This window comes from Anopheles funestus, chromosome 2RL (genome assembly GCF_943734845.2).
Source record: "Anopheles funestus chromosome 2RL, idAnoFuneDA-416_04, whole genome shotgun sequence".
In the NCBI taxonomy this organism is placed as follows: Eukaryota; Metazoa; Arthropoda; class Insecta; order Diptera; family Culicidae; genus Anopheles; species Anopheles funestus.
The window spans coordinates 20100959-20120522 of record NC_064598.1 but is presented as its reverse complement, the minus strand read 5'-3'; the positions used below and the strand labels follow the sequence as shown (position 1 = coordinate 20120522).

General features: G+C 40.7%; 2 protein-coding genes across 4 annotated transcripts in view; one reads left to right on the top strand and one right to left on the bottom strand.

Moving 5' to 3' along the window:
- Positions 1-388: 388 nt before the first annotated feature.
- LOC125763117 (eukaryotic translation initiation factor 6) overlaps positions 389-19564 on the top strand; it is a 58186-nt gene continuing 39010 nt past the window's right edge. The window contains exons 1-3 of one of the 2 annotated variants that reach the window (XM_049425954.1): positions 389-669; positions 893-1513; positions 1587-1638. In XM_049425954.1, coding sequence (XP_049281911.1) covers positions 563-669; positions 893-1513; positions 1587-1596 — 738 coding nt within the window. In that variant the 5' untranslated portion in view covers positions 389-562 and the 3' untranslated portion in view covers positions 1597-1638. Of the gene's footprint in view, positions 670-892; positions 1514-1586; positions 1752-19564 lie in introns of those variants that run through there. The other variant, XM_049425953.1, reaches the window with a different exon arrangement.
- Positions 1993-19564, bottom strand: part of LOC125763073 (neuropeptide SIFamide receptor-like) — a 32963-nt gene continuing 15391 nt past the window's right edge. For both annotated transcript variants that reach the window (XM_049425871.1, XM_049425872.1), the window contains exons 2-8: positions 9445-9879; positions 7434-7615; positions 5407-5551; positions 5137-5248; positions 2931-3131; positions 2718-2829; positions 1993-2601 (exon numbers count right to left, since the gene is read on the bottom strand). In XM_049425871.1, coding sequence (XP_049281828.1) covers positions 2261-2601; positions 2718-2829; positions 2931-3131; positions 5137-5248; positions 5407-5551; positions 7434-7615; positions 9445-9879 — 1528 coding nt within the window. In that variant the 3' untranslated portion in view covers positions 1993-2260. The remainder of the gene's footprint in view (positions 2602-2717; positions 2830-2930; positions 3132-5136; positions 5249-5406; positions 5552-7433; positions 7616-9444; positions 9880-19564) is intronic.

Genomic DNA, 19564 nt, shown 5'->3' with positions numbered 1-19564 from the left:
TTTTTCTCGGTGGAAACTCCACGGAAACTTTCACGTGCCGGAATTTCCACACGGCAATGGAATGGACGAATAGCGATTGTTTTGAGAAATGTTCAACACAAATGAACTGGAGCACTGAGTTCAACTGTGGTATGCTTAGAAACCAATTCTTCGCAGAAAGTTGCCTTCGGTTTATGTACATGTAGTTATCTCTCCAAACATATATGTTTGGAATAGAAAAAAAAATAAATTTGACCAATCGAGATGATTTAATGAGAATTATTCACACAAATTTTACCAAAAAAAACGATTCTGATATGAAGCAGAGATTTTCTGGGAATTTAAAAACGACATGACACCTCCCACCACCTGTTCTGTATTAACCGTGGGATTGACTTGTGCAATTGTCAACTGTCAAAAGTTGTTGTAAACATTAAAAATTTTGCACGCTCCGGCATCGCGGAAACCGTAATTGCGGTTTGGTTTAAAAGATTTAGTAGCGTTTTGGGCATAAAAGTGTGAAAATTACGTGTGATTTTTTTTTACAACAATACAAAGGATAACATTTGCGTCTTAAGCGATCATGGCTTTGCGTGCAGAGTTCGAAAACAATGACGATATCGGTGTGTTCAGCAAACTTACCAACTCATACTGCCTGGTTGCCATCGGTGGTTCAGAAGCGTTCTACAGGTAAGTTTCCCATAAAAAAGGTACAATTTTACCGATGCAGGTAGTTTATAAATTAAGGATAAACTATCCAGAAGCTTTTCAGATGCAACGAGAATGTCGTTGCGTACTTTATTTGCGCTACAAAATGGCATCCAGTTTTATTTTGGAGGTTATGTACAGTGGCACGTGTTTATGTAAACAAGCCTTTATTACAGCATGTTATTTATCATACCTTTTTTTCCAGTGTGTTTGAATCGGAGCTAGCGGATGTTATTCCAGTCGTGCACACTAGCGTTGCCGGATGTAGAATTATTGGCCGGTTGTCGGTAGGCAACAAAAATGGTTTAATCGTCCCCAACAGTACGACAGATGTGGAACTGCAACACTTGCGAAATTCACTGCCAGATGCAGTGAAAATTCATCGCGTCGAGGAACGACTGTCGGCGCTAGGAAATGTGATTGCATGCAACGATTACGTTGCACTGGTACATCCCGACATCGATCGCGAAACGGAAGAGATCATTGTCGATACACTGGGCGTGGAAGTGTATCGTCAGACGGTGGCAAACAATGTGCTCGTTGGTGCGTATTCCGTGCTGAGCAATCAGGGTGGACTTGTGCACCCGAAAACACCGAGCCAGGAGTTGGACGAGTTGGCATCGCTTCTACAAATTCCACTCGTAGCCGGCACAGTGAACCGGGGTTGTGAGGTATTGGCAGCGGGCATGGTAGTAAACGATTGGTGTGCTTTCTGTGGCACCAGCACAACCTCGACAGAGCTGTCGGTGGTAGAAAGCGTATTCAAGCTGAACGAAGCACAACCTTCAAATGTCACCAGCAACCTCCGAGCGTCCTTGATCGAAGCGTAAGCATTCCCGAATGTTCTGCTGGACGAGTATGTGGCTTGAAATGATTTTGTTTTTTTTTCTATCTTACAGGATGTCGTAAAATGGCAGAAATTTCGAAGGAAACAACGAATGTGCGATTACCGTGAGTGTTGTTTCCGTTAATCGATTGTTGTCCTTGTCCACTTGCTTCGTTCATGGGAGAAAAACATTCTAACATTATGAACGAAATTGATATAAAAGTTTGTACAAACCTAACCCCGTGGTGTACGGTTCCATCATACAATATAATACTATTGTTAATGTCATAACAATTTCTTTCTTAACATAAATGTTCTGATTTTTGGCATATGATCAATTTCACACTTTTGGTTTCGGACACTACAACGAAACGAAAGATGGTGTTTGAAAAACAATATATATATTTTTTATTTTGAAAATCATTTTTTATATCGAACAATTAGTTATATGAAAATACATCTGATACGTGACCCAACTTTAAAAGTGAGCATAAATATTAGCGCATTATCTGGTTCCCGACTAATGTTTCTGCATTATTAGAATAATCTGGCCAACAACACCGCACTGCTTTGTAGATTTAGATTTAAATGTGTATGTACGTTTTACGTAAGATTTGTTTTGACATGTTTTGGTTGTTTTTTTTTTATGACAAAATGTGTAAACTCATCTACAATCCGTCGAACTCGCAGAATCTCGCATTTCTGCGCTTCGGTATAACAGCTGTTGTGCTGTGTGTACAATTTTTTTTAATTTCGTGTCCCACCATTTGGCACATTGATTGCTGGGGACGACAATGGCACGCGCAGTGTCGAGCAGGGTTCTCGGCTGTAGTGCAGTAGCGTCTGGTGCTGCTTTCCATTGTTAAATGATCGCACCCGACGTAGGTACATGTCTTTTTCCTCCAACCGGCCCACCGTTGTCGGTAGGTCCCAATCGTCTTCGTCCGCTGTGCAGCAGCTGTGGAACAACTTTTTAAAGCCGGCCCGAAATTTTCGATTCATGAACGCGTACAGAATCGGATTGATGCACGAGTTGGATGCACCCAGCCACTGGGCCACGGGGAGTATAGTTAAAATGAATGATTGGACTAAGTGTAGAATCGAGAAAAAGGAAAAAAAACACACACACACATAATCAATTAGTAAGCTTGCCTTTCCTAAGCTTGTGCAAACAACAGTGCCAAAAGCGTTCATTTGCGCTTACCCGCTTCATCGTAAACCAAATCGCCGGCAAATTTTACGAAGCAAAAGATAGCGTACAGCGGCAACCACGAGATGGCAAAGGTGATGATCACAACGAAAACCATCTTAATGACCTGGAGGAGGAAGAGAAAAAAAACACAGAAAAAGATGACTCCGCGATTAATTACATTCTTTGCCCCGTTACCATCGTTTGTCCGGTGCATAATATGCGTACCTTCACCTTGCTGCGATTGAAGACTTCATTTTTGCGGTTTATTATCATCTCGCGGGGCAGATTTCGGTAGGCAACCTTCTTCCAGATGATGACATAGCAAATGGATATCACAATCAGCGGGCCCAGGTAGCAGAAGAACAGGTTGGCGAACAGAAAGTACCAACTCTCCGAGGCCGGTGTCGGCCACAGCTCGGTACAGATCTGTGCGTGCGAAGGTACGTTAAAACAAGCAGCGTTATAGCGGGTTTGGTGGAATGTTTAAAATAATATGTAAAACATTATATTTCTGTGAAGCGAAGTTTTTTTTGTTGTGATACTATAAAAACTTCGAAGGTTTTATTTTTGCGGTGGTTGGGGAAGGCGGTTTTTATTAGCATTCTTTGGGTTTCTCTTTTCTCTTTGCATGGTAGTAAGTTGGATCCTTACCAAAGGCTGATTAAGAAATCAGAAAATGCCAGAATTGGTGCAAGGAATTTGAATCAGCTTTGTTTGTGTACTTTGCGAACGATTGCTACTCTGTTTTGGTTTAAAAATTAGAAGAGTGCATTAACCGTTTAAAGTATTCACAAGCGAGTATGGTCGGTGTTCTTCGCTTCGTCGTTTCCACAAGGGATATTACATATTATACAAATTCTTTTTTAATCCAAAATTGTGCAAATGGGTGAAAACCCTTTTTCTGTTTAACCTTTTGCTCCTGAACGATGCTAGGACAACTAAGGTATGGCCGTATAAATTTCTATTATATCAACTAATTTTTCAATATCTTCAAACAAATCAAAAATTGATTTCTTTTCCAATGACCTGTTATTACATTCATGATATGATTTGGTTTTATTTTTGCGGTGGTTGGGGAAGGCGGTTTTTATTAGCATTCTTTGGGTTTCTCTTTTCTCTTTGCATGGTAGTAAGTTGGATCCTTACCAAAAGCTGATTAAGAAATCAGAAAATGCCAGAATTGGTGCAAGGAATTTGAATCAGCTTTGTTTGTGCACTTTGCGAAAGATTGCTACTCTGTTTTGGTTTAAAAATTAGAAGAGTGCATTGACCGTTTAAAGTATTCACAAGCGAGTATGGTCGGTGTTCTTCGCTTCGTCGTTTCCACAAGGGATATTACATATTATACAAATTCTTTTTTAATCCAAAATTGTGCAAATGGGTGAAAACCCTTTTTCTGTTTAACCTTTTGCTCCTGAACGATGCTAGGACAACTAAGGTATGGCCGTATAAATTTCTATTATATCAACTAATTTTTCAATATCTTCAAACAAATCAAAAATTGATTTCTTTTCCAATGACCTGTTATTACATTCATGATATGACCATGTTTGATGTTGAAATGTTGATTATTGCACGTGAAGAAACTGTTAAGTTGATTTTGCTAAATGATTATCATAAAATTATTATCAAATTATTTAAATTTCAACCATTTAGTTGAATTTAGAAAAAAAAACTGTCATCAACTAAATTATTTGTAATCTACATAATTATGGAATGGCTGTGTTTCTTAATTAGCGTTATTATGAAAATTATTAGAAAAGTTTTCTAATGTTGATAATTATCAGTTTTTGTTTTCATTACATTCACTCGCATCTTGATGTTGGGATGTTGAGGTAAGGTATGAAGGCAACAATGAATGAAAATTGTATATTCTAAAGGTCCGCTTTAAGTTAGTTTTAAACCGTGAAGGTATTTATCGTGCAAGCGCCGTTTCCCGTTCGACCCCGTTTTTTCGTCCCCTTAGAATGGATGCTTGTACACATCTGTTTCGTGGGTGTATAAAGGAACAATTTTCCAAAAGGCTGTTCCCCGGGCATAGGTTAAGGTATGAGAACCATCCATCTACAAACACATAACCGGCGAGTAAGGATTAGGTTTCCACTAGGGTGGCCCATGACTTAAGTGCGGATTTTACGAGGGCTATTTGATTAATCTACTAAAGCTTCCCCTTACACCGTGGAAAGGGAAACTTTCGCAACAAATCCGTTAGGTTGTAGACGAGTAGCGTACAGATTTTTACCACGAAAATTTGCTCCATCCAACTGGAAGTATTGATGTGTGTTCCGTTCTTGTGCAGAACGTGACAGACTAGTTGTGTGACACTTTCGTTGTTATGGCCCACCTAAGTATGTAAGTGGCCATGAAACAGACAGCGATATTAAAGCGTAACCTTGAAAGTTTAACTTTGCGCCCGAAAGTTAACACTTACCTGCGCTATACTTCCGGGTATACCGATGGGACGTAGCGTAAAGACGAACAGCCACGGTAGGTTAATGCTGAGCGCTATAAACCAAATGATGGTCACAATCAACCGATACTGTCTACAAAATAAAGAAAAAAAAGAGGTAGGTTGAACAAATCCCAAACCGGAAGAACCATTTTGTGTGTGTGTGTGTGTGTGACAAAAAAATGGTGAAAGAGCTATAAGAACAAGACTAGGTATGTAGCTTGGTTTTTGCCACTGTTTGCTATTATTTACCTGGTCGTAATGGTGCCCGAAATGGGAAATGATATCGCGCAGCAACGTTCGATGGAGATCGCCATCAGCGTGTTGACGGAAGCGGAAACGGATACACCTTGCAGATAAGAAACTCCTTTGCAGAAGAACACCCCCAAGATCCAAGCTTTTGTTGCAGGTGTGATGTGGCATAAATGAGCAAAAGAGAAGAGAGTAAGCCGATAAGTGTAGTGGGTAAGTGCCGCAAGTTGCGACGAAAGGAATATATTTTTCGTTCTTGCTTTTTGACGAAAATTACATTACCGAAACGGGTGTAATGTATGGTGATACGTTTTGGGCACAAACAAACAAAAAAAAAGGAGAAATGCAGCAAAAAAAAAAAGACATAACTGGAGCGACTTGTGGCACATTTTTGTGGCTGGTAAATGCGGCCTGCGCACAGCTTCTCACACCCAAAGGGACTGTAATAAGTTGTGCCCTGCACACATACACACATCATCGGAGCGAAGGAGTCCGATCAGCCTTGAAACTTTGTCCGTCTGGTACGAAAAGAATAACCCTCTGTGGCCCGCCGCAGTGACAATGAACAAAGGAAAATGTTTTCCTTTTCCTGCTTCAAGATGCCGCCCTAACGGGGTGCTCCCGTGGTGGTCTGCTCGGTGTGCAGGCTTCTTTTGGGAAAAGTTTTAGGTACGCCTTATTGATACATCAGAGCGTGTGTAGCAGGCGGCGGGGAGGATGATGATGCAGCGTACAAAAACAAAAAAAAACGTAAATAGAGAAAAGTGTTTGAAAAATTGGAAGCACATCTATTACCGGTTATCCGTTACGGGGTGCGGTTTGTCAAGAACGCCTGTAGAAGCGTTGGTGACGGTTGGAAAGAAAAATTAGGACAGTAACATCAAAGAGCGATACTTGAACCACCGTGTGATGCTGTGAGCGTACGATGGTTTCATTCTTTACTGCCTGAGTTTGGGACAGGTATGTCACACGGATCCGAATTGGAAAGTATTTACCCTAAGAAATATTACAATTCGGTCACATATTATGAACGTCGTTAATAGAAGTTTAGAAGTTGTTAAAATTATTCTACTTCAAATTTATCAATCGCTCAGTCCGTTGGTATAGAAGTTTGACAACCCTGGGGAGCTTTTTGGTAAAGCTTGGTTGCTACGGCAACAGCACGGAAACTAACTGTATCAGCATAAACGCTTCCTCTAAACCACGCAATTGATTCCCTATATCGTGCGCAATATAAATCAACTGTCTTTCTTTAGTTTCATTTAATTTTCTCTGTTCGCAAAAAAAAATATTACGTGACTGGGACACAGGAAGCTTTTTGGGGTGGAAAGCTCTCCATCGAATTATTCATTAGATGCAAATTGTGGTGCAAAATAGGCGATCACAAAATATAAAAACAAAACGAAACGTTGGTGCAGAATTTATATGCAGCAAATGTTCCTTTAAAGCTGTACAACGGTTCTAGTCTAAACGCCACGTTCCATTGCTGTCTCGTTAGGCAAGATGGATGGCGCTCGGGTTACAATATAAGCTACCGAAGGATAGGGTTATTTATGTTTATATGTTTCGTAATTATACTTTATTCGTTTGTGCAACAGTGCTCGAATCTATTTTCAGCATTTCCGGCATGAAGCGAGGACCAAGCTTTCAGTCATGGTTTGAGTATAAAACCATAAAACGTATCACACCGAGAGACATCCGTCTCCTAAGCGATATAAATCAATCCATTTTGTTTCTGCCGTGTTTTTTTTCCTCTTCTATGTTTGGCCTCGATTTGTTTTACTCTCCGACCGCCTGGTAGTAGTATTTAACGCCTTGGTTTCCTTGTCAGCAGTTAATTTAAAAGTCAATAAATAGTATCTACCACCCAAACCGGAAACCGCGTTCCAGTGGTGAAACAAAAAAAAAACCAACTCTTAAGTAAAACTTTTTGTTCCAGCTCGGATCGGATCGAGCAAGAACGATAAAACGATGCTATCCCTAAAGTTTGCTGGACACAGCTGGACACTTTTTTGTCGAACACTTACCTGGGTACAAGTTCCCGATCAGCGTAAACGGCAGGCAGAGAAAATTGACCAATAAATCAGCGTACGCAAGATTGACGATGAACCGATTGGTGGGCGATCGCATCATGGTGCTTTTCTTCACGACGATCACGACCGAGATGTTTCCCAGCAGGCCAACGATAAACACGAGCGCATAGGCCACACTGGAACGAAACGCGAGGGTGGAAAAAGGTTAAGCAGCAGTAGTCGGGTTGCATATCATTGTCGACACAATCGGGAAAAACACTGTCGCGATGGGGCCAATTTCGACACTTTTTTTTCGGCGTCTTCTTTTGTAGCCGCGACGCGCAACAATCAGGCCCATTTGCTTGAAGAGAGAGCGTAAAAATGACATGTAATAAATTTTCTCCTTAAGGATGAAGAATTGAGCTGAACGTTAATCCCGCTTAGTGGCTCATCATCCGTCTCGTCGGTGGATGTGCGATAATTGGCATAGAATCAGGTCAGGCCACGGGCTTCACGGTTCGTTGGGCGCTATTTTCGGGAACTTAAGGACCTTGAGTGGGACCTTGTTGGTCTCCACACCACCCCCGGGGGAGGGTGGGACTATATTTATTGCGTTAAGTATCATCCAGGGCTGTTGGGAATTTGTTTTTTTTTTGCTACAAACTTGTTGACCAATTTTTGTAGTGTTCCATCCTTTTTGGGCGATAAAACCAATATAAAATCAGAAGCAAAATAATGATAAAAAATCGCCACAACTTTCACAGTGCTTCAGACAGTGCTTATTCTTCTTATAATAAATCGATGTAGGGCTTAAAGCGTATCTTAAAGGGATTAAGATTAAGGCACAACTAAATGTAGTAACGAAGGCGGAGAACAAAATATGTACTACGGACGGTTCACTTCCCTTCAATGTGCTTTAGCTAATCAAAAGTGTTCTTGAACTTGGCTTGTCAGTTTCGTCACACAACCGATTAAGTGTGTCCGGTTCACATCCGTATGCCGGCGACATACAAGTGCGTTTGAAGCGGAGAGGGATATTGATATGGCTCTAGCCATTTGCCACGCACGGAACATGTAACGGTGTGCTGGGCGAAATTGTGCTGCTACTTCATCGTTTGACCAACGTACACAATTTCGTTCGATACTTTTTTTTCTCCCTTCTTTTTGGACAGCCGTCAGCCACATTACGTTCCAATTCATTTCTTCCTCAACGCGATAAAGCACTTCATGTTTCAAGGGTCTCCCACACCCCATCAAACAAACCCCAGCAGCTCAACGAGAAATGCGTTATGATTTATCAAAAAAAAAAACATCCTCCCTTTTTTCCTTTTATACATATTTTTACTTTAAGCGAACAATGGAGTTTAAGGGCAAAGAAGAAAAAAAAATTGTTTTGTCGGTGAAGCTGATGGTAAACGATGATGAAAAATTGTGTTTCCTATTTCTTTTGCCTTTATTTTGCATCGCATGTTTAGGAACGTTTGTGCTAACATGTTCCAAATTTCCGGACCTCTCTTACCAGGGAGGGGAAAAAAAACACCCGGAAGGAGCCAAATCCCGTAGGACCGTTTTGGTTCACCTTTGCCCATTTTTGGGAATGTTTAAGTTTCTGCTGCGCTGAGCATTCATTCATTTCCGTACCCATGGTAACGTATTGCGTAGACTGATTTATGCGTGCCATTGCTGTACCGTTACGTCACGTAGCGTACGCAAACAACGCGTTACATGAGGGGATGTATTGGTACGTGGGAGGGAGTAGCAAAATGATGGAAGTGCAAGAAGAACAAGAAGCACTGTTGAAAAACATGCAAGTAATTTACGGAATTTTTCCGACCCCTTCCCACAATCAATGGCGCAAATATTTGATTATGTGGGTACAGGATGGACAAAACGGCACTCCCTTCCCTTCGGTTCGGTATGCCGGGATGCGGATGTCAATTAATCAATTCTCAAAGTCAATTATCAATTCGTAGGCACACGGATAAGAACAAGTGAATAAGTGTGGTGAAAGTTTTTCATTACTCACGTCAGCAGCACCGTTCCGAGGATGCTGTAGCGTAGCTGATACGCCGGATCAAATTCATACTGGGGGAAACCATCCTGCGCGTCGAGTGCGTCGTACTGTTGCGGTGCGGTATGGTTCGGATGCTGCTGCTGTCCGGTTGCCCATCCATCGAGAATGCTCCAGGTCCAGTTGGTTCGTGCCGTAACCACCGGTAGCAGCGCCGTGCCGATGGTCGACTGCAGGACGCGTTCGTCTTGGGCCGGTCGCAGCACGTCGTAGCTAAGCGTACATCCGAGACAGCGTTCGGTGAACGTTTCCATCGTCGATAGGGTGGCAGCTTCTTCCGACGACATCGTTGCGGCCAGCGAATGTTGATCGTTCGGCACGCTCAACGTCCGGTCGGTGCCATCGGGAATTGATTTATGAAGCAATGAAACCATTCGACTGAAAGAGAACCTGCAAAACGGGTATGGACGAAAGTTTGAACACGTTGATAGGAGGAAGGAAAAATAGGCCCGAGTGGTTTTTTGGTAGTGCTGCTGCAAACAGTTCTAGCCAAACTGGCGGCTGATGGTGAAACATATTGCGCAGAGGAATTTTTTTATTTTGAAATACATGAAAAGAAATAGAATAAGCAGATAGTTTTTGTTTCCCCCAATAGTTGCTTGGGGATAGGATAAAAACGAAGTAAAAAACAGGCGTTTGTTGTGCTTTTTACCGACTATCTGCTAGAGATCGATTTGACCTCTCGATCCTCCGATCAATTCGCATCGAATTCTAATACCGATCACTAGATGGCGCTGGATGCCCCTTTTGTGTACTGAGAAACAGTGGAGCGCCGATTATCCGTACTAATCGGGACTCAACCCTTGCCGGATAAGCGAATATCGCGGATAATAGCCACAACTCTTTTTATTGATAAATATTTGTGTTTAGTGTGTAATGGGTAGACAATTTTATGAAGCTAGTTGTTATTTTCTTTATTTACACTTTGCAAAGTAAATCTGTTCTTTTATTTCGAATTTTAGCAAATTATATCATTCCCTATTGAAGCTTTTATTTCTTCCCATCATCGGTTTTGGATAATGGGACAGCCGGATAAAAGGTACCCGGATAATCGGCGCTCCACTGTACTAATTGTACTGGAGGTAGTAAATAAAATGTACTGTCACTGGGAAAAAACAGAGTCAATGTCGAATTTATGGCATTTCAGGACACGAGGACTAACCCGTTAGTAAGTCAGAATGTAGATGTGAATGAAGCTTTTTGTTAAGCACAGAAAAGAGCATCGTTTAACATTTTCTGACTAATATACAGAGACTTAAACATCTCTCAAAAAAAAACTCCATTAAAAACGAAAATAATTGTGTGTTTTTAACATTTTTGCTAATTACTCTCGAGTGAGTGTTCTTTCAAATGGCCACTGCTAAACACTTGCTATTGTTTATATTATGAAGCATTTTTTACCTTTTCAAAATGTCTTATCTGATCCCATTTTTCGTGCCAAAGACAGCTTAATATTTTGCCTAATATACAGAGCCAGCTGATTTTCTTGCGCGCAAATAAATTTGCCAAATAAATTTGATTCTATTCGCTAGTCTGCCGGCGAAACAAACATTAATATTGACTGAATCAATATATAATACTAGACAAACAGCATTCGCACAGTATGGCAACTCGAAACCTCGTGAAAAATAAATATAAAGCACGGTGGAGGGCAGATGAGAATGGCCTAAAACTAGCCATTTACACGCCTTTAATACATTTATTTGTTTTCCTGCATCAATTCAATTTTCCGTAATGGTGCCACAAGTAGGGTGAAACAACCGAACAAAACCATCCACAACAAATGATCTCCACCGCGCAGTTGATAGCTTGTCGATACGTGCGAAAGCAGCGAAGTATACCGGTGCGAAATCGACGGTAGCAAATCAACCAAAGAAAATCATTATCGTTATCCCAATGCCGTGGTTTGTTTGCTTCCCCGCGCAAAACTCAAGTGACGGTAACGGTCAAATTATGCGCCCCGCCATGTAATGGAAGTACGATTTGTTCAGTCACCAAACGAATGGGTGGTGAGAAAAGCAAAACTCCCCAAAACCACCCCTAAAAGTCGGTTCGGAAAATAAAAATAATAAAAAAAACCCATCCTCCCTGAAGCCGAATGATGATGCTAAGCACCGAAAAGAAAAACGGAGAAAATGCGAAACTTTTTCTTGGCGTCGAAATCGTCGACTTCGAAAATGGTGACCCACCGTTTGGTGGCGATGGTGTATTGTTTATCTTTCCCCGGGTTGATGGGAAATGTCTAATGCGTGTGGCTCTAGCCCGGGTGGGAATGGAGTTATGTTAGGGAAATGGCTATTTTTGGGGGACCGACCATGTTGAAGATTAGGCGTTTCGGACGAATGATTGGGAACCTTGAAATCTTTGACCTCTGTTTGGTCCAGTACGAACCGTCCGGTTTTTCGGATCCGGTTCCTCTTCAAAGGGAATGTGGAAGAAAGCTTGAATGTGTGTGTGTGCGTGGACTACATAATTTCCAACCGTTTGTATTGTTGGGAAAAAGACAAAAACAACCACAAAAATAGAAAAGTTGACAGAAAAAAGGAAGAACGCTTCGGGTGGACTTAACAAACTCAACCCTCATTATGTCACTGATAATAATAGTGGCGTTGGGTTTGTGTTGCGGAAGGCTTAAGTTTGCTCCGATCAACCCCATCCATACGAACCATTCATGGTTAACCTTGGCAGGAAGTTCGCCATCCTCAGCAGGGAAAGTGTCTTTGATGTTGTGGCCGTGTGCGAAGTGTACGGCCCAAAGTGGCACTTTGTACAAAGTGTTCAGAAAATCGGCTTCCGGAACAATAGGTGATGCTGAATAAAAGGCTAACATAAGAAACAGTATCCATTGACCATTGCAGAGACTAAGCCACACGGTTGATCGTTTGTCCATCAGAAGGAGGCAGTGAACCTTCAAGCTCAATTAATCTTAGTCGCCTCTCTGGTTGACAATTGTAAGTGTCAACTGGTGGCAAAGAAACGCATGTAAACAGCAACAATTTATCGTTTGTTTTTTTTTTAGCTGTAAAATACTCCCGCGCTTCAGGACGTTAAGTTTGATTTAGGTTTTTATTGTCCCTGCTTTATGCTTCCTTTATTATCAGCTGTGGTTAATTTGGTCCAAAAAGGAACGTTCCATTATTGCTTGTAGCATAATGGAAAACTTCCAATGAATGAAAAACCTCTCTGGTTAAGGTCATTCATTTCCTGGTGGCTTTCGGTGTGCTTTAACAAGTAGCAGAAGTTTCGCCCCAAACATGAATGACCTAAAATAGCAGACATATTGTTTAACGGGAAGCCGGTGGATAAATGAATGGCACTCCTAATGGCAGTTATTATAGCAGATGCTTGAATGAGCCCTTTTGTTCGGGTAGACTTAACTTACATTGAGCGTGAACTGTTTAGAACGCTTGTAAGGATATTTTTTTTGTTTAAATTTAATTGCCTTAATAATAGTTCTTTATGTATATAAAAATGGTTTCCTCTTCCACGAAATACATGATAGCAATGAAGAGCATGATTTACTAAAACAATTCATTTCTGATCGGAAGAAGAAAAAGCTCTTAGTAAAATGAACATCGGCTTCCGCTGTTTCGCAAGGCATTTAGCTTATTGTATCGGCATCGTAATATGCAAGCTGCATCGAATTCAATCGTCCGACTCCCGCTCCAAAAGCAATAAAATATCATTGGATATATTTTCTTCTTCCAATTATGGAGACGCCTTGTAGGTTTTTGGGGAACCGGGTGAACATATTGATGGAGGCGCCTGGTAGCTTTCAAGCACCGAAAACGCACACTGATGGAGACGCCTGGTAGGTTTCAACTGTGTAACGCATGTGACAATATTGTCCGTACGGTTTTCGGACCAATTTGAATAGCAACTAAACAAGCCTGCCACATGAATGTTGTACAGATGTCAGTAAGAATTTAAATAAACTCAGCTTCATTCGCGTCGAAAAAATGCGACTGCATGATAATATATTCATTCGGTCCATACGATTTTGCTTTCCCCTTGCGGAAGGGAATGAATTCACGCAATCAAGGAAAGAAGAAAGTGAAAGTGCAAAAAGGAAAACACAATTTCGCCAATTACAGCGAGCGGAGAAGTAGTTCTTGATGCTAATTTATCGATACCATCATTTACCACGGTCAAGTTCAATGGCGGAACGTCGCCCACCGGATGGATGGAATGGGTGCTAGCGAAACGAGCGGCAAACCTAATTGAATTTATTTCTTAAAACGATTCCGTCCGGTTTTTCCGGAATGTAGCAGATACATTTTTTTTTTCGCCAGCAATAAAACGCTATCAAGCATCAAGAAAACAATGGTTCGACACGGTTTCCAGCCGGAATGTGTTGTGAAAGCAACGGAAAAACTGGGCACATTTCGTGCTGAGCAATTCATGCTGCTTTGTTTGCTGCTTGATTAATCCATGGCACGCTTGTTAGTGCGAGGGAAAAAATGCTTTGCAAATAAGGCATGCCAAGGGGGGCCAAAGCTGGGACCAAAAAAAGGAAGGGAGGGTGAGTGTACTTAACACTGACCTTGGTTAGAATTCAATCAAATGTTGTGTTTTACCGTTTGAAATGATCGCTACAATTCGACATCTTTACGAGTGCGAAGCCGATTGAGGCAGGTATTTTATTTGATAAATGACCATCCCTAATGGGAGACAGCTGGCGATGAGTGAGTTAGGGGGTTTTTTTTTTGTTTTGTTGGAACAGCTTGTCATGCGGATGGAGGTTTTTTTCTTTTTCTTTGCTAGCTATAAAAGGAAAATGAAGAAAACAAAAAAAAGGATATAAAAGTAGAACAACCCAAATGGATTTACGGGGGACTTCACCGCAGCTTCTCTACACGACACGCAAAATAGCCAGCGTGCTCAGAAGCGTATATGTGGGTGTGTGTGTGCTTGGAATTAATCCGCTCGGAACTTCACGTTCTTGACATTTATCTTCCAATATGATCGCGCCGGTGATGAAGCAGCAGTTTGGATGAAGTGGATAAAATACTAAGCAAAACGGGGGGGATCGCGCTCGTACGTTCGCGTTGGCGTGTTCGATAGCAATGTGTTCAATATTTTCCATTAGGAACGGTCTATACTGTCAAACAACTCAACCGACCCGTACGAGAAAGGAGGAAAAGAGAGGAAAAGAATTGTTCACACTTTTGGTCGATTATTGTACTTCGTTTGTGTGGGTTGCGGCCTTGTCTCGGTAGTGCAATCGACTGCTGTCAACAAAAACAGAACACATATTAACATTTTTTTGTATCGTTAATATTAGTGTCCAGCATTGAGACAGACAGTGTAGATGTATTATTCAACAGTGCCAACAGTGCGAGTCGAGCAAGTTAATTTGATACCGTTGGCACAATGATCACCCACCCCAGGAAGGTTGTTTCGACTTCCTTCCTCCAGAATGTATTTTCTTAGGAAGCTCTAGTGAACATCCCAACCAACAGAATTGGTAGGTTGAAATCACGGCACAATCTGTTGTACAATGGAAGAACAACCAAAAAAAAAACACCTCAACCACACTAGAGAAAATCCCCCAGGAACACACTCTCACACGCACTAATTTGTTGGGGAATTGTGCCAGGTGTTGGCCGGGAAATTGATTACTCCCATTCACATTCACAGGGCAAGCAGCTGCTGGTGGTGGTTAGCATCCTAATTTTGGTTTTGATCACCCTCCCAAAAAATAAAGATGAAGATATTTCCACAATGAAGTGTGGTACCTAAAGTGGTGGTGGTGGTGGTGTTGGTTAGTCGTGATAAAAATCATGCTGTTTGATGGAAACTCATTTTTCTGTACGTCAATGTTGCGGCAGTGTTTTGAGTGAAAATTCATGATCCGTCGTCGGAATGATGCAAATTCGTTTGACAGTGTGGTACGGAGTACCGTTTATCGTCACACCATTTATTACCTTTTCTCCGGCTCGCCCGAAGATACAATCCCTTTCGATGGGCGATGACGGAAATGTGATAAAATGGTGCTGGTGTGTAATGAAGTTTAACAAGATTTGCATTCACATTTGTTACGAATGTGGAATTTTACACATTTTTACGTAAAATGGGGCCGGTTTCTCTTTGTTTGCTCTAAGTGTAGGCAGCGCTTTGGTCCGAAAGTCTGTGCGTGTGTGTGTGTTGTTTTTAGAAACACCCCCAAAAAAGACAAATCCTTTTGTGGGAAAGACCCTCGTTTTTCTTCTTTTATGGTGTACTCAGGGATGGATTTTATTTGCTTACAAGGTTGTTAAGAAAATGTTGAGAAATAAAAATAAGTACATACATAAGACTTGATCCTCTACAATAATACAGCGATGTTTCCGGAAAGATACAATTACTTTGCTTTTGATATTTTTCCTCTTTTTTTTTAGAAAACGATTTTAAAAATAAAAGATCATTGCTTTCGGCTATTTCTGGTGTTGTGTGTACCAAAGAAATTATTAAGCTGCAAGACGCGAGAGCAAATGTAAAGAAGATAGCAAAAGTGAGATAAAGAATTATTTATGGTAAAAATAATTATGGCAAAAGCAACGGACAAAATGGGGAATGGGGGGGCCACATTCTTTCCAACACGAGCAGCGAGGTCCATTTTCTTTCGCGTGCTGTTTGACACATTTCAAAAATTTATGAATGACCCCACGCTTACTTCCGACTCTACTTGGAAGCTTTTTCCTTTTGTACTTTCCGGGGTTTCTTTTTTACGACTAATTTCATGTTTTTTTTCCTCGCATTTTGAAGTAATGGTTCGGTTTTTTGTTTTATTTTTGGCAGTGAAGTTCCATTCAAAGGTTTGAAAGGTTTAATTAATTCAGTCGGTAAATGATGTACGTGCCAAAACGGGGTAGATAATACTGTCTGGGTTGTGGAAATGTCGTGGGATGGGTTTTTTTAACCGTACTCTTAATGCCAAAGTAATTTCATCTTATTAGATTTAAAATTTTGTTGAAGTAGGGTACCCTAAGATGAATTTTTTTTTTGAACCAATGATAATGAAAACGTTGATAAATATTGTGATGCATGTAATTAAATAGCTTACATATAATCTATCTACTGTAACAAAAAATTATTTGAAATATTTATTATTGACTGTTCAATTTTCTAATGAAATTTTTTCAGTTTTTTTATTCTCTTTAACATTTTTTTTCATCTTGTACTTATTAAAAGCAACCCGATGGAGAGATAATCGAATTTCGGTGGTTTGGAAGTTTGTTAAATCAATTTAATCAGCAATTGTTTACGTGACAAAAATGGCAGATTTTGATGATGTGCAGTAGGACAACCTTCTAATATCTTCAACGATATCAACAGGCGCTCAACTGTCTTTAATCTAATTATTTGTTTGTTTTTATTTAGAAAAGAAAAATTGAGAAAATAAGTAATTTCTTCCTGTTAAATTCCTGTTCCATCGAGTTCTTAGTACGTTACAATGTAAGTATATGATAAGGATTATGTATTACGTTTAAAGCTTCGTTAAACGCTTGAGGTAGAACCAAGCGGAAGGACTTTAATCCTCTTTTAACTGTGGAAGCGCAGGCATCCTGATAGACTAATATATTTACACTTCCGGCTGTTCAGGTAGGTTTATGTTAATATTCTACCGTTCGTGGTAAAAGACTAATCGTTTTATAGCAAATAAGCGTTTTTAAATCTAGCGCTGGATCGTCGGATCTTATTGTATTGTAAAGAACTCATAGTGAATAATTCATAGCAGGTCACATCTTATGCAAAATATTTTTTTCAATTGCTCATCTCAAGATATAGTTGAAGGTTTCAAGTTAAAATCGTTAGTGTTGCAGGAAGTTAAAGACTTTGGAGATATTTTCTCTGTCATACTAAAACCCAAATTTCCAGTTAACAGCTTCATCACTACAATTAATTGTTTGATTTTAAAATATCAAATCAAAATATTTGGTCATTTTACTGTTCTCCATTTTATTTGAACCTTTTCCTTCATCATCCTACGGCATAAAATATTTAGCATCATTATTATGCTTACAGTTGGACAAAGATAGATGAAGATAGCAATAAAATCTAATGCAAGTGATGTTGTGACTTTTGTGAATCATTTTATAACCAAAAGCCCAAACTTTTTGTAACCGGATATTTCATTCCCCCGAAATGGGTTTATATCTTATGGCTCACCGCAGTTTCACTTCGGGGCAGGAAACCATAAAGTTCCAATTCAATTGTCTCACGGCTCAAAACGCACGAACATTTGTGTATGTTTTACAAGCCGAAGCGTTAAAGATTTCACTCAGACAAAAGTGTCGATTTCTCGCCCCCGTTTCGCCTTACGGCGGCATACGGAATTGGTCGAGTCGCTTGAAAAATCTTTCCGAGCGAACGATTTTCAGTCCATTCAAATCTATCTGCGGTCGGTTTTTTTTTTGCTGTTGTTGTTTCGTTGCCTTTTTCTGTTCTACTGTTAACCTTATCGCTGACACCAACCCCGACATTCCTTCCTTCAAAGAGAAATGCTTTTATAGATCCATGTGTATCGGTGCCAAACCGAGCCAAAAACCACTGTGTTAAGCATAAGTCATCCGAAGCTCCGGGTTTTTTGTAGCAGGAGTGCAGTTTTATCGTGCGTCCGTCTTTCTTTTTTCTTAACCACCACCCCAATGCCAGCTTCGTCCGCTTGCTTCCGGAGCAGTTGTTTTACTGGTTGGCTTCGTTCGAAAGTCGAAGGACGCAAAAGGATTCTACCCATATTTTACGCTTTTCGGCATGTGCGTTTCGCTTGTCAGTTGTTGTTGGGGGTGCCCTTTTGCAGCGGGGCGGGCACGACCGGCCATCGAATCTCGGTCTTTGTTACCGTATCAAGTGGCCCGGTATTTCGTGGCTAACAAAAAAAAACGAGGCTACCTACTTTATGGAAAATGTGTTGGAGGGGCCGGAGTCGGGGGAGGAGGTGGGGTTGTAAGATGTCTGATAAGAGCCAATGGAATGGAGTGGTTGTGGTGCTTCCGTTCCATCAGGACGATTGCTCCTGAAAATAAATGAATTACTTCGTACGATCGCTACGGTTTTATCTCGTCCCGCGGGGACATCCTTTTGGTGTTGCTGCTGGGAGTCTTCAGTTAATATTGGTGGCACGCAGGGGAGATCGGACGGACGGGGGCGGAGGTGGTAGAAGGCAGGAAAGAGTTTTGCGGAATGATGAAGAATGGGATGGCGAGTGTCACATTCACTTTTCTGTTGAAGCTTTCAAAGATGTAGCATCCTTTTTTTTTTTGTTTTGCTCATCCGAAGGTGGAGGAAATGAGGAAATGAGGTATTTCGAGCAATCTTAAAAACCGCAACCATTAGGAGCTGCTTCCGAGCGGATAAAATCAAGTAAGGTCAGGGGATCGTTTGCCGGTGGTTGCTTTGAGAACCTTTTGCGGGAAATAAACCAGGGGGGGGGGGGGGCAAAAACCCTTCGAGTCGCTTAGTCGGTGGTTTTTTTTTGGTACGAACGCTTGCCGAAAGTTTATGTACCTCTTCCAGCGTGGCGTTGGGTACCGCCTTAGTGCTTCACTGTTCGGGAAGTGTTTGTGACAATGAAATCACCGAATTGCTGGCATTGGCTATACGCCACTTAGGAAGTCTCAATTTCGCTTCACCATTGTGTATGTGCTAACCGACATATGTTCAAGTCATTGCAAAAAGAAGTACAATAAGAAGAGTGTTTGGAGTTGTTGAAAGGATTACTTTTCTTAGATTTGCTTCATTTTACAAGGGCGAGCTCGGTTAATAAAAAGACAAAATGTTCGGAATTATTGTAGCAGTGCAGCAATTTTTTGAGTGAAAGGAAACTTATTTTAACAAATTCGCATTAAAATACATCAATTTATAAATTTTATATTAAATTAAATTTCCCAAAAAAAGGTAAGGCTATAGGAAATTTTCTATAGCCTTTTTTTCTAAGAAAAAAACGCTAAGGCTATAGGCCTAGGGAAATTTTTATTTTTTTTATTTTTTTATTATTTTTTAAGCATTTCTTTATTTAAACCATTATTTGAGTGAAAAGAAACTTATTTCAACCAATTCGCATTAAAATAAATCAATTTATAAAATTTAGCAA